Below are 14,929 nucleotides of genomic sequence, written 5' to 3' on the forward strand. Positions count from 1 at the left end.
GGTTAACAGGGCAAATTAACTATGACATCATGTTTGTAGTAACTAATTTGTAGTCCTCAGTATTTGTTTTGTCCCCTTTGCCTAAGTCAATACTTTACGACCTAACTTGTAGGACAAATTAAGAATATATTTGGTACCGTCTATGAAATTGTATTGCAATGGAGCCAAATCTAAAAGCTGAAATAGAGCATATAAAAATTATTCATTCACTCAACAAACATTTATTGGCCTCTTACTATGTCCCAAGTGTTGTTTTAGGGGATTAAAATACATCAGTGAACAATGCAGACAAATAAATATTCCTGTTTTAGTAGAGGTTATATTTTAGATTAGGAAATAAAGACATAGATGATGAATATAGTAAATAAGTAAATTATACATTTATAAGATACTAAGTAAGATGGATAAAAGAAAAATCTGACCAGAGTAAGGGGAATCAGGTGTTTAGGGTTATTATGGGGGCACATGTTTCAGTATTAAATCGGTGGCCACCATAACAATTGGGGGAGAAAACTGAAGAAGGAGAGCGAGTTAGCCGTGTTAGCTGGAAGATACTGAAGTGGTGAAAGGGGGCTTGACTGCTGTCTAAGAATCATGTGGGGGTTTATGTCTATGTGACTTTCCAACCCTTAACTTTCAAAAAATTCTCCACTTATCTTTTGCAAATAAACACAACTGAGTATTTAGAGGACTGAATTATTTTTAACTCAATTAACAAACTCAAATTGGGTAATATTGCATAGTTAAAATTAATGCATCAAATACGTTCTGTTCTTATTTGAAAAAAGAAAAGAAAAAACATCTGTGACAATCTTCCCGTTTTGATTGCAACACCTTGTCCTGCTAGATTGCTGCCATGGTAAGAAGGCTCTGGGAGTCAATCAATATCAGAGAGCGTTATAACTAAGAAAATGTTTCCACAAGTCTTATTTCAGAAAGTCAAGCTTAGCATTACAGATAATCATAGAGACAATAAAACAGACCAATTGTTTACCTCTAATTTACATTGAAAAGAAAGGAAAGAAGGAAGGAGGGAGGGAGAGGAGAAGGAATAAGAATGGTGACGAGAGAGGAAACCCTGCAAAACAGTCAAAAAAAAAAAACAAGATGCAGGAGAAAATATGGCCCCAAATTTTAACAAATTCTATGCACTATTTCAATATAGAAATTTGATCTGTTGGGAAAAGTAAGGTGAAATAAGTAACTGTCAAAAATATTTGCTTCTCCCACAGTTTGACTAAATGGCCACAGTTTACTAGAAATGATACAGACATTAAAATGAACCGTATCTAGCAGTTTTCAAGAAATAGAGGGAATTTTAATTTTAAACATATAACACATTGAACCTGTATGATACAAACTAAAGCCTTTTATTTTCCAGTGCAGAAATTACCCAGGTAGCTATTTGTTTCCCAGCATAAATGCCAATATATTTTATAAAGAGCTAAGCTTACCCAGTTTAGTATCATTTGAGAGTTTAAAAATTGTTATTTCTCCATCATCAAGCCTAGGAAGAAGTCGACTTATTTGATATTAAAATTTTTATAATCCTCCAGATTTGAATGAAGGGATGCTGAAAAAAAAAGGCATTTACAAAACATCAACAGATTCAAATATATTTGAAATATTGAATAATCTGAAATTTGAAGTGAGGTGGTTAAAACCTTTATAATAATTAAATTTCTTCATTGCTAATTTAGAGCATGCATCAAATTAGAACCAACTATTTTTGCTAAGTATAATAAAAGCCATCTGATTACCCGTAGCAGTTCAGGTACTCTGCTATATAAACAAGGTATTTTTATTATATCCATACAGCCTTCTTACTTATTTTTAAACATGTCAAAGAGAAAAATGTTTATATATTAACTCAGCTTGAAGTTGGCTTTGGCCTCCCACATAAAGTTTAATTCTTATGCAGTCAACTCCAAAACATGAAAAATTCAAAAATCTGTAACTCTGATCACGTAATATTGCAATATTTTTTAAAACTTGCAATAAATATGACACTTCAAGGACACTCATAATTATGGGGTTGAACAGGCTCATTGCTAAGGAGATGATTCTCAGTGCTAATTACAGCAATGGGAAGTGTCTGCATAAATTAATATAGTTGTTTAACAGATTAGTTTCAGCTTGATACCTGGAGTAATTCTCTTCTTCGCATCTTAAAGTTACCCAGTAAACCACTTTTTCACTAAACCCTGGGGCCTATGAAATCTCATATTCAGGAAATGATATTAGTAAATCTAGGAAAAACACAATAGAGTTGTGCTCCCAGAATTCACAACTGTTAAGTGTTGGCATTTCTATATTTTACTCACAATCTTAATGGCCATCAAATGAATTCTGCATTTTTTCCCGTTCAAAAATTCAATATAAATCCTAAGTAGAATCCACTAACAAGAAAAGATATTCCAAGTAAATGATGAGTACTATTTTTCCAGAATAGAAATGAAGAATTTTTCCAAAACAGAGAACATTGCTTACTATGTTTATAATAGAATCATGACATTTACAGTACCCTCCATTCTGTGACACCTATTTGTCTCCGCAATTTCCTACCATAAATTGGGTATATTTAGTAGAGACAATGAAAATAATACAGAGGAGATATGTAGGCCTCAAATATCTGCAGAAAGAAGATATCTAGTGACATTCAGCACAGACTGATCCTTTCTCTTATCATCCACTTTTCAGCACAGATGTTTGCAGTAGAAAGATTGCAAATACGCACGCATATATATGATAACAAATATATATATATAAATGCGTATATATGATACCAAAATAAATATGTTTTGTGGAACCTATAATGTAAAAAAACTCAAGGAAATGAAAAAAAATCAAACGGTGAGGAAAGGGGAGAAAGCAATATGACAGAAGCAGATATATATATTCTTGAGTCTATCGGGGGATATACTACAGAAAAAGGCTCACCTTTTGGAAATAAAACTAAATCTTTGGGTGGGCCATGGTAGCTCAGCAGGCAGAGTTCTCACTTGCCATGCTGGAGATCCAGGTTCAATTCCTGGTGCCTGCCCATACAAAAACAAAAAACAAAAAAAACTAAATCTTTGGGAATATCAAAAAACCCAGCATTTAGTAAATGATTATTCAATGACCACCATGCAATTATCTACTCCATTCCTTTCTCTGGAAACATATTCTGCTCTTAACATATCATTTTAACCTAAAATTCTGAGCTCTACCAGGGTTTTGCTATTCCTTATATAACTGTTCATTCAGCATTTTCCATGGGAATCACTTGTGGTGAATCTAATGGTATATTTTTGGACACCTAACAGCAGTAGGCAATATAAAGGTCTTTATCTTTATACTCTCCACTTGGAATTTATAGCAAAAGCATGTTATCTTAGTGCTGTACTCCACCCATTGTCCGCAAAGGTTACAGTGGAGATGCTTCAACATTTCAACTATTTGCTCAGATTCTATAAAAGATGGAGTGGACTACACAATTCTCTTGCAATTAGTGATATTTAATTCTTTGACTTAGCCCCATTGCTGTTGTAGGTTTCAATTAAAGCATAGATATATAAAGGTGTGTATAAATATTTGTATACTATTAGGAGTGGCTTTCAGACCTTCTAAAGTTTATCATTAAAGCCTGAAGTTATCCATGAACTTCAGGTTAAAACCCTCTTGCAAGAATTCTTCACAGCAGGCTCTTAGTTCGCCCCATCAATCACCACACAGAGCAGAAGTAAGCGGCTGTGCTGAGAGTTGCTTTTCACTTGTGTCTACAAGGAGATGAATGATTGACTCCAGCCCCTCCAAGAAATTGGAAGGTATTTTTGCTCAATAAGGTTTGCCTTCAATAAGTCAGTGAATAATATTTTCTCAGTGTTTGCTGTGTACAAGAACTTGTACTCAATATTTCGGGGGATTTGAAAAATAAAAATAAAAACAACATTTTTGAGGTGTTTACTTTTGTAGGAATGGGCTCAAAGTGTAACTGGAGCTCAAAACTCCCTGTATCTCATTGTAGTGAATGGTGTCTTTATATTCTGACCTAGAGTAGGAAATCTGAACTTTTAAAATTGGGGTTATCTTTGAAAACATACATTTTTTCAGCAAATATTGGGCACTATATTAGGAATTCCATGGATCAGCCAATTGGACATGATTCTTAACCATATACGGACTTGATTTTAACTACATCAGCAAAGCACATTATTGTCCTGTATACAAACGTGTTTCTTCTCTTGCTACATGTGGTTTGGGGATGAAACGTTCTTATCTCCGGTGTTATAAAGCACTTTTGCTCAGGACAAAGTTGACATTTATTCACTGATTGAACAGTTTATGGGAATTGGCACATTTTTTTTCATCCCGAGTTAAAAACTGCCATTGTATGATAGTCTGGACCAAGCAGACTTGAAAGTCATGAGCAGCCTGATGTGACAGAAAGAGCACTGAATCTAGAGTCCAAAGACTAAGTTCATATCCTGGGCCTCAGCAACTAGAGCTGTTTGACCTTGTACAATTAATGTAACCTCTCTGGGGCTATTTCCCATTTAAAATTTGGCTCTAATTATATCTGCCCTATATACCACACAGACTTATTTTGAAGCTTAAGTAAGTGATGAGCTAGATCTCCTGTCCCAGATATCAGGGAAAGAAACAAAAAATAATAAAGTGCATGAGAAAGCAGATAAGGTAAGTCAGAAATGTTTTCTAAATTACTATTTCTAAGCTGGCTTAGGTAATCATGTCAGGAAATGAAGGTCAAAGAATATTAAAAGAGGTCATCAAGGAACTATCATGAAAGCATTCTTTCTTTACAAAGAATTCTGCTTCCTACATCTCCATTTTCTGATCTGACTGATCAAGGGAAAAATTTGCTATCCCTAAAATATTTTAATTTTAGAATATGATCATGTTCCATTTTTAAAAATGCAATGAATTTCATGGTATGATAAAGGATTTTAGCAGATTAAAGATAATCAGTCCAAGTTCTTATAAATCTCCTATAGTATTTTTGATGATTTCAAGGCTTACCTGAAAATTTTTCAGGTAATAATGATGGAATTACCACACTAACAGATGGTGTACTCTTAGCTTAGACACTGAGCTAAGTTCTTCATATACTATATGTCATATAGACCTAATAATAATATATGGCCTTGTAACTTTTATTATCATAAATTTACATGAGAGAAAATGAGACTCACCAGTAAATATCAGAATATGAATTTGAATTTGTATTTGAATTTAGTCTTTCTGACCATTAAATCCACATCCACCTCAAAATGCTATAGTCTATTATTGTGTAAGATAATAGGCAATAGAAAACGAACTCAGATGTGATGAAATCCTCGTTCTTGAGAAACATACAGTTTAGATGAAGAAATTAGATGAACACACAAATGATAACACAGAGGATTAAAAGGAGAGTAGTAAAAGCTACTGTCTTAGTTGTCCAGGCTGTAAGACAAATTGGCTTAAATCACAAACCTTCATTGGCTCACTGTTTTGGAGGCTAGAAGGCTTCCCTTCTCTGGGGTTGGCAGAGTTTTGACTGACTAGCAATCTTGGGTTTCTTGGCGTTCCCATCACATAGCAATGCACATCATAATGTCTCCTCCTTTTCTGCCTGTTTCTTGCTGACACCTGCTTCCAGCTCTGAACCATGGCTCTTTCTTCTACTATGTCTGAATATCTTCTGCTAGTAAAGAAAGAACCACAGTTGTCCAAAATTAAGGCCCACCATCATTCAGCTGACCAAAACTTAACTAAACCAACATCTCCAAAAGATTCTGCTTACAATGCATTTGCACCGCATAGATGTGGAATAAGATTGGGGTACATTAACTCAACCTAGCATGATCCCTATTTAATGATCATTTGTATGATGCTAGTTCTGTGTTAGGTAGTCAATATGCCCCAACAATCCTTTGAGAGATATGTGACTGATATCCCTATTTTACAGATGGGAAGACCTAGTTTCGGAAAGGTTTCATAATTTGTCCTAAGTCAAATAGCTAGGGAACAGCAATTTTGGGAAAAGTATGCCAATACTCAGACTCCAGCTGCATCTGATAACTACTAAAGGGGAAGTGCAAAAGACAATGAAATACAGAAAATGTGATCAAACGAATGCTCAATTTGAAAGGCAGCGACAGGAAAAGCTTCATGGTTTAACATATATATATATTCATATATGTATATCAGTATGTCTATGTATATAAATAAATTGGAGTTTTGTCTTCTTTTCTAGGAATAATTTACCAAAAAATTCTGAACAGATGTCCAAGAAATGAGTTACTATTTGCCTGCCAAATTGGAGTCTGATGGGATTTTGTAGCAGGTAAATGGGAAACGAGTTCGGAAACATGGAACCACACTCTGAGGACTTATCTTCTTTCCAAATACTAGCTAAATTCAGACCTTCAGACAATGGGCCAGTTTTCTTGACTTCAAACTGCTATCTGATTTTATATACACACTGTCAGTGCCATGGAATGAGAGGAACTTTCATCTTGAGAATTAAATGTGAATGGCAACCAAGAAAGAAAGGAAAGGAACCATTCCTAATTTGTAAGTATTTCAAGACGAAATTCAGTTAATATGCTTTGTCATATTATACTGAAACTAAGTTGCTAAAGCTTTGCAAAAGTTATTGGGTTAAAAAAAATCAGAGAAAGAAAGAGGATGTGTGAACATGGGCACGTGTGCTCATGTTCATGTACTTGTAGGCTGTGAGCAACAGATTGTGGTGATGTAGCATTAGGAATAAATTTAGTTTCAATGGAGTCCCAGAACGCACGCATTTTACATATGCAAATTAAACCCAAAGAAGTCACCTGTATCACATTGCCCTCACCCTCTTCCCCAAGGTAAATCTTAGCCTTATGTAAGCCACAGTATAAATGCAGTGAAATTAAACAAGCTAATTTATGACTTCTAGGCATCAATACCCCAGGTCAAAACCATCATGAGCAATATAGCACTAACTTTCTAACCTAATCCCCAGGTAAGCTACAATTCCACTGCACATATATTCATATTTTCCATGATTCTAAAACTCCCATCTTAATATATCACCACTATGCATAATAGTTAAATAGAGTTGTCTTAGAGTACTACGTCTAGATATAAGGTCAAATATCTTCGTTAGTTAAAAATTTTTATTTATGCTGAATGAATCTAAGCAACAGAGGGGTGGTTGGAGTAAAATAATTTAAAACTCCTTCCAAACCCGGTTTTCTACAATACTAATGATGGAGAGTGTATTTATACACCACCATGTACCTAAGAGAGATTATTTGACTCTCAGTTTAGTTATTCATAGTGTAACTAATAGAAATGGAAATTTACAGACGCAAATTACATATGTAAGGGATTTTTATTTGTATAAGCTCTATTAACATACAGTTGCCTTTTATTCTTAGGCTATGAAGAAAATAATGCCGGTATGCTAGTCTCTGTGTAGAGACCTTTCCTGTCCTTACAGCTGATTAATGGCAGGAATGAAAGAACTGGTCCCCATTTTCCAAATCTAATTCTAAAATTCTTCTTCTAGAATATGCTACTATCAGCAACTTCACTCTGTGACCTCAGTCACCTCTATGTGAAAAATCGAAGACAAAGAAGTTTTGCAGATCTGAGAAGACCAAAGGATGCAAAATCGGGGGAAGCTAGAATAAAAACCAGAACTAGTTTAAGTTCTGTGGTTGGCCCCTTAAGGCATGAAGTAAGATGGAGACCAGATATTGGTCCCTTGATAGGATTGTCACGGTTAGCCAAACCCATTGCAGCTCCTTATAAGGCAAGCTCGCCCAGTTAACAATATCCCCCATTGCAATCCAAGTTCCAGGACTCTCAGGCTATGTGTCCAACCATCAGTCACTTTGCATCCTTAACCCTTAATTTCTTCTGCTATTAAATACAGCACAAGTATTAATAACCGCTAAGCACCTAAAAGTCATGCATTCTTCACCCTTGCCATGGCAACTTAAGTGTCAGTAATCTGAGTAATAAAATGTGCCTATCAGCCTCTCCCTCACATGGCTTTTGTTGCAATGACTTGAAATAATGGCCGTGAAAGCATTTTGCAAATGATGGAGTATTCTATTATCTGTTTTCAGAATGTAGGGAGTCGGCTTGGTGGTCTTTATTTAAGATTTGAATAATCTTCAAATTGTACTTTATTCATTTATGTGTGGCAAACCTTAACAGAGCAAAACAAAAGTCCAAGGCTGGACACTTCAGTAATCTATTTTAGTCAACTCATCTTTTAAGGAATTCCAAGGATTTTATTTGAATTGTGGATTTGAATTCTGGTGACTTCGAAGGTATTGATAAGCAGCTAATGTTTGTAATGAATTCATTTAATTAAATGTAGTGGATTAAACCTTGTTTCTTTTCAGAGATTTCAGCTTGCTTTTGAGAAATAAGTTTTGTTTTGAATTTTGTGCCTAAGGTGATAGGCATATGTGTTAATCAAAGACTATGAAATTGTTTCAATATGCTATGGCAACTAGCAAAAAAAAAAGCTAAAGTGATAGAAATTTAGACTGATTAATTTCAGATGACAAGATCACAAAAAGAAATGTTATAATAAAATCATTCTATCAGAATTAGGGATCAAAGTTTAATCATTATCTTGCAATTCCATATGCAGCCTTATCACTGTTGTCTTCAATTTAGAAAAAAAAGTATTGCTTTCCTTCTGAAAAACATTTCTTTCCTACTGCAAAGAATATAGTGCTACTGTTCTTCTGAGTATGTTATCTGTCTTAGTGATAATAAGACTCTAGGATAGTTACTAAAAATTTGGTAATTGTAAATATATCTTTCTTAATGGTAGTATATTTTATTTAAATTTCAATTTAATAAATGTATCAATAGACTTTTCTGCTAACCAATCAGTTATTTCCTGATAGAGATCTGTTTAACTAAAAATGAAAATATTGTTTATCTTTGCAATAAATGAGGGACTTGAGACTTTTCTATTTTCTCTCCTTCTCTGTTCCTTGTCTCCACCATCTTTCTCTTCCTCTCTTCTAAACAGCCACCTGCTTCCCTCTGATAAGCACTCCTCTGTATCATCTACTCTATATTACACTGAATGTGATGAGTTATACAAACCTGGAAGTGTGGAAATGCAGATATGCATGATGGTGATATTGCTTTTGGGATTCTGAGTGAGAGCTGACATCGCTTAGAGTCATTATGATGTAAGCATCACAATGTATTCCACAAATCCATTTAAATGACACCCACATAAAACACGAGAAACATAGGTAATATACTTGGAATGGCAGTAGGCTGGGAATTAAGAGACATATCCTTAAAACTCATTTACTGAGTTACCTTGGGTAAGTAACCTAACCTCTCTGTTTGTCTCTCTACTGTTTGGTACTCTTCTTTCTTAGTATTTTGCAGACCAATGATTTGAAATCTTCGGACTACATAAGAATCACCTGGGAGGATTGTTTAAAGTACAGATTTTGGGACCGTATTGCCCAAATATTCTAATTCAAAAAACGTGGGATGGGTGGGCCACAGTGGCTCAGCAGGCAGACTTCTCGCCTGCCATGCTGGAGACCCAGGTTCTATTCCCATTGCCTGTCCATGCAAAAAAAAAAAAAAAAACTGGGATGAGGCCTGGGAAATCAACAAGTGATTCTGATGCAGGGAGTACTTTTTTTTTTTCTTTTTAAATTGATTTATAAATTTATAATTGCCTGTCTTTGGCCTCTCATAAACGGAATCACACATATATAATTTGGAGAGGCTGGCTTCCCCTACTCAAAATACTGCTTTGAGTGTTGATTCACGTTATTGGTAGTGTTCAATTTTGCACATTTTGTTATATATAAATTCTGCTTCTGGCAAACAACACATATGTGGGTCTTGCTTTTTCATCCAATCAGGCAATCTGTGCCTTTTAATTGGAGTGTTAGACCACTACATTTTAAATAAACAAAAAAGGAGTTCTCTATAATCATATTCTGATAAATGCTTAAAAATGTCCCCAAACCACATCCAGTCCCCTGCATGTTTTTCATCTTCTCTGACCATATTGTCAAGCAAATACAGTGTTCCCGACAATAACTTGACTGAGAGGATAACACTAATTTGTACAAACAAAATGGTGTTGCTATTGAGCCCAGGAAAGGCATCATTATGAAGCACTGGAATATAGAGCCTTCAAAAACACAATTTGTAGGCATGTTTTGAAAAAATTAGAGAAGAGGAGAAATGGAAAGCCTTCAGGAGTCTGCAAAGTTTGTGGGAAAAATGAATAAATACAATTGTCAAACTAAACTCTACAGATTTTGTTCTAAAATCACTCTTTCAAAAAGAGGGAGATTTTGATAAAGGGAAAAGTAAAAGGCCCATATGAGGAGAAAAAAGGAAAGCTTATCCAGTGGAAAATTTTTAACTAAGATGAAAATGTCATGGTTGGGGTAACACAATAGAAATGACTTTGGGGAAGTTTCTGGTAACAGACTTGGAGTAAATATGAACTATCTACCGGAATTAGTCATTAATTATCCATATAGTATTATGTTTAAATCTCTTATCCAATACATTAAATCTTTAGTTTGAAGATGGAAATATTCTATTTTGTTCAGGAGTGTCTAATTTACTATCAGTGCAAGGCTTTTATTATCTAATATGTTTAATAATTGCAAACTGCTTTTCTAAATCCTCTATATGGTTGGTTGTTATTAACAAAGGAAACATTTGAAAGGGATTAGAAATATGTGAGTGAATTACCATTTAAATAAAGTTGATTCACCCCAGGAGGGACAATAGAAAGGCTTTCAGTCTCAGTAAATCCATTTTAATGTCAGTAAACAAATGGCCCAAAGCAGTTCTGTCTGGCTCTGGCTGTAAGGGGTGAAATGCAAGAGACAGGACCGGAAAAGCAGTCCCTTCTATATTGCAGCCAGCAGGAGGGAACTGGCTTGAAGTACACGCGCGTGTAGTCTCAGTTCTTCAGCTTAAATGCTATCTATTTGTTCCATCACATAACTCAGTTGATCTGAGTATATTGAATGGAGTTTTCACACAGGCCCTCAATTTCTTCTTTACATGGACATAATAAAAATCTTAAATATAGTATTATAAATGATCATGATGGAACTTTTTTTGTATACTGTATGGCATATTTCATTATTTTTCCATGTGAGTATTCCATTATTGTAGCACCATTTCTTGAATTTTTGTTTGTTTGTTTTGTTATGGGGGAAGTGTACGGACCAGGAATTGAACCCAGGTCTCCCGAATGGCAGGCGAGAATTCTGCCACTGTATCCCACGATCATGATGGAACTTTAAATGATATCATTAGAAATCCAAAATGCAGTAATCTCTATAATGATTGGAATTCTATTAAATGACGTTCATGCTATTGACTGATTTGTATATTGGCAGAATCTTGTGACACTTTCCCTCTAATGTGTCTAAATATTCAACTCTGGGAAAAGTCCAGTAGAAATGCAATTACTTTGAAGTGCAAAAGTTATGAGATTCAAGGTAATTTTCTCTATACATGTGTGTTAAAATTTAAAGTTGATAGAATTAATGCAAGGATGGTTAACGGTGATGGTGTTAATAATACCAAAATGATGCATATGATCCTTATAATAATGATATAATACCTAACATGATTCATGGCTCTGTCTCACCTGCTGTATGTGCATTGTCCCTATTAATGTTCACAACAACTCTTTAAGGTAAGTACGAATCTTATCACCCCATTTCATACTTAAAGAAACAGAGGCATAGAAAGGTTAACTGCCACCCATTTCATTCAAAGCAATTGGATCTGTGGTCAGATAGCCAGTCTATAAAGCACACACATAATAATGATATATAGCTATTTATTTCCACTACCTGGCACATACTGAGATCTCAAAATACGTTATTTTGGATGATTAGAAGATTTTAAAGGATTAAACACTTTTTTTTTTTTCAAATTAATCTGGAATTCCTCATTTTAGGGCATCTGGATTAAAAGCCAAATTACACTGAAGATTATTCCATTACATTTGTTCTGCTGTTTCAGACAATTACTGACTTTCAGATATAACTGTCTCACTGTTACAACATTCTTTCTCTCTTATAAAAAAATATAATAAATAGGATAAAACATTTTATTTTGGAGTACTTTTAGATTTACCCAAAAAGTTGCAGTCATACAGAGTGCCTCTTCAACCTCCATCCTGCTTCCACTACTGTTACCTTACATAACGATGGTACACTTTGTTGAACACTATTAACATACTTTAATTTGAGTTTATAAAATTTTCCACTAATGTCCTCTTTGTATTACAGGATCCTACTGAGGACACTGCGTTGCATTTAATCTTCTCCAATCTGTGGCAGTTTCTCAATCATTTTGTTTTCCATGACCTTGAGAGTTTTGAAGTATACTGGTCAAGTGATGTATGGAATGTCCCTCAATTTGATCTGCCTGAAGTTTTCTCATGATCAGATTAAGATTATGGGTTTTGGGGATGAATATCAGAAAGGTGAAGTACCCTACTTATCACATCATATCAAGGGGTACCTGACGTCAACGTGAGGTACTGCAGGTGATGCTTAGCCATGATCACCTGGTTAAGAGAGTGTTTGCTAGGTTTCTCCACTGTAAAGCTAGCCTTTTTCCTTTCCATACTCTGTTCTTTGGAGTGAGACAACAAGTCCAGCCCATTACTCAATGGAAATCTTCTGCAAGGAAGAATTATCCTTTATAAAAGAGAGCTTCATTTTCATCTGAAAAGGAAGTGATAGAAAACTGAAAAACAGAGGAGAGAACCAGTATTAGTTATGAATTATTTAAATTAGATCAATCCCTACTGTCACTTTGGAAATCTGTCCTTGCTACACAAGTGACCTTCTCCATTATTTAACTTTTGGGCAGCTTTTCCATTCATAGATCTCTGATACAAAGAATCAGACCAAAATTCCATGTTCTCACATTCATCCATACTATTTATTATCTTCTACAATCTATCCCAAGGGAGACTTTCTTATAAGCCTTACATTCCTTATATGGTCACGATGTCAAAAAGAATGAATAGGGCAGATATAGAATAGAGCAGGAAGAGGAGATGAGCAAGTTGGATGTGGTCTCAGTATAATCTAGCCTTGGCTTGGGGCATGGGAGGTTCTGGAACATAAATCACACCACAGAGGGTAATCACTTTGAGGCAAGACATTGGCCTTTATTTCCCCCCTTATCTGTAGTTCACAGGGTGAGACCACTTAGGTGACATGACTCCCATCAGCCGAGGCTAATACTCTGGAGAAGGAAAGGCAGTGAGCTGTTAGCTGCCATCATTCACAGTACCTGGCAAATGCTATATCAGGCTATATTAGCATCCATCATGCGGTGTGCTTGATCTCTCAATCCAAATGACCAGAGATGGGAAAGAAATTAGGGTCCATATACAAGGTATTATAACAAGCAGGATATACATGATTTTATGTATTTGATACATAGTTCTAAAACCCAGGGGCAGAATATGAATGATATGCCATTAATAACTGCCTTCCTTTCCTTTGTCTGTCTTTTCATGGAAGAGTTTGGAAGACTGTTTTTCTTTTCTTGCAGAAAATAGACAGAAATATATTTTGAAAGGATATGGTCAAACTAATAAGTTGGAATTTTAGAAAGTAAATGAAGATTTAATGATTTCTAGGGCAAATCCTGCAAAGCAATAGGGATCTTTACAACCTTCCAAATACTAAGAACAAAACATAATTCTTTATGTGCAAAGCAAATGCCATACTTTTCCTGTGTAAATGGCAGGAAATTACCCTTATAAATAGGGTATCTGATAGCAAAAGAAATCAAGTTTGCTTAAACTTAACATTCAAGACAGATGGCTTAGCACTGAAAGAATTCAGAAACCAAGGTCTTCAAATAAGTGCAGGAGCAGTCATCAGTGCATAGCTTGTGACTGAAGAAATGTACAAAGATCTGTTGTGCAACAATAAATCAACTCTTTTGAGAAAACAGGTGTCAGTTGTTGTAACCGGGTCAGACAGAGAATATAAATCCCATCCCTCCTGGGTTGCTGGTTCAAATCCAGGAAACCCAAACAACACAGTTATGGGCATCAGTTCTCAGAAGTCTTCCTGAGTGTAAAATGGTAAGCAGCCTGACAATTGAGCTCTTTAGAGCATGGAGAAGAGCTGATTTTAGCACAGCAAGATACTAACAGCAACTAGCATTTATTTTAAGATCTCAAAGGCCTGGACAAGATGAAACATCTTTAAGTTTTAAAGTAACTAAATCAATGCCACAATCAAGAACATACTCAGAAGTATAGAGACTGCGTCTAATTTAGTCATGTCCTTTTGGCCTAGCGGAGGCCTTGAAATGTAGATGATTCTCCAGTATCTCTAAACGAATTAAGGTAAGAATGACTACATATCAGAAACTTTAGAATCATCATCCTTATCTCTGACTCCTATAAATGTAAATAGCCACAGTGTTTGGCAGACCTAAATTCCTGCCCCACCTCTGCTAATAGCCAATCCTGTGACCTTAATCAATGGTCTTAACCCCATTTAGCCCTCTTCTTTATGTTTTATTCAGGAGGTGGTTAAAGGTTTCCAGCAAATCTGAGTTTCTAAGATTTGCCCTTTAATTTTAACTATCCTCTCCATAATGAGAAGGGGAAGTGTAAGTATGCAAAGAAACACAGTGTTCTAAAGTCACCAAGCAAATGGATTTGAAATCTGGACAGAGAGTTAAGTCTTGAATCCCAGGTATACTACCTTTTAGTCTTATGATATTTTGAATATTTTCCATTTTTTATTAGGCAGAGACAGAGCTTCAGATTAATATGAGATAACTAAGGTCACAATAGTGAGTTAATAAAAAAATACTTAAAATTTTAACATTTTCCAGCCCGTGCACTTCCTAAACAAACAAACAA

General features: G+C 35.2%; 1 protein-coding gene and 1 long non-coding RNA gene across 3 annotated transcripts in view; one reads left to right on the top strand and one right to left on the bottom strand.

The window, feature by feature from the left end:
* Nucleotides 1-1,373: 1,373 nt before the first annotated feature.
* Nucleotides 1,374-9,183, bottom strand: LOC143657849 (uncharacterized). The gene is made up of 4 exons (XM_077130353.1): nucleotides 9,115-9,183; nucleotides 5,479-5,689; nucleotides 2,941-3,038; nucleotides 1,374-1,573 (listed from the first exon to the last, which is right to left on the bottom strand). Exons 2-4 carry the CDS (start codon nucleotides 5,653-5,655, stop codon nucleotides 1,543-1,545), a joined length of 306 nt encoding a protein of 101 aa, XP_076986468.1. The 5' UTR covers nucleotides 5,656-5,689; nucleotides 9,115-9,183; the 3' UTR covers nucleotides 1,374-1,542.
* Nucleotides 9,184-9,221: 38 nt separating this feature from the next.
* The window catches only part of LOC143656918 (uncharacterized), a 33,751-nt gene continuing 28,043 nt past the window's right edge, over nucleotides 9,222-14,929 (top strand). For both annotated transcript variants that reach the window (XR_013162634.1, XR_013162635.1), the window contains exon 1: nucleotides 9,222-9,344. This is a non-coding gene — a long non-coding RNA (uncharacterized LOC143656918). The remainder of the gene's footprint in view (nucleotides 9,345-14,929) is intronic.

The sequence above is a fragment of the Tamandua tetradactyla genome, chromosome 15, assembly GCF_023851605.1.
Source record: "Tamandua tetradactyla isolate mTamTet1 chromosome 15, mTamTet1.pri, whole genome shotgun sequence".
NCBI lineage: Eukaryota > Metazoa > Chordata > Mammalia > Pilosa > Myrmecophagidae > Tamandua > Tamandua tetradactyla.

Excerpts from the sequence above, each read along its gene's own strand:
- LOC143657849 (XM_077130353.1), bottom strand. The coding sequence starts at position 5,655 with ATGGTTCAGAGCTGGAAGCAGGTGTCAGCAAGAAACAGGCAGAAAAGG. Across the intron at positions 3,039-5,478 it reads AAAACAGTGAGCCAATGAAG|GCACCAGGAATTGAACCTGG; the intron begins GTTTGTGATTTA and ends TTGTATGGGCAG. Across the intron at positions 1,574-2,940 it reads TTTAGTTTTATTTCCAAAAG|CATCCCTTCATTCAAATCTG; the intron begins GTGAGCCTTTTT and ends TTTTTTTTTCAG.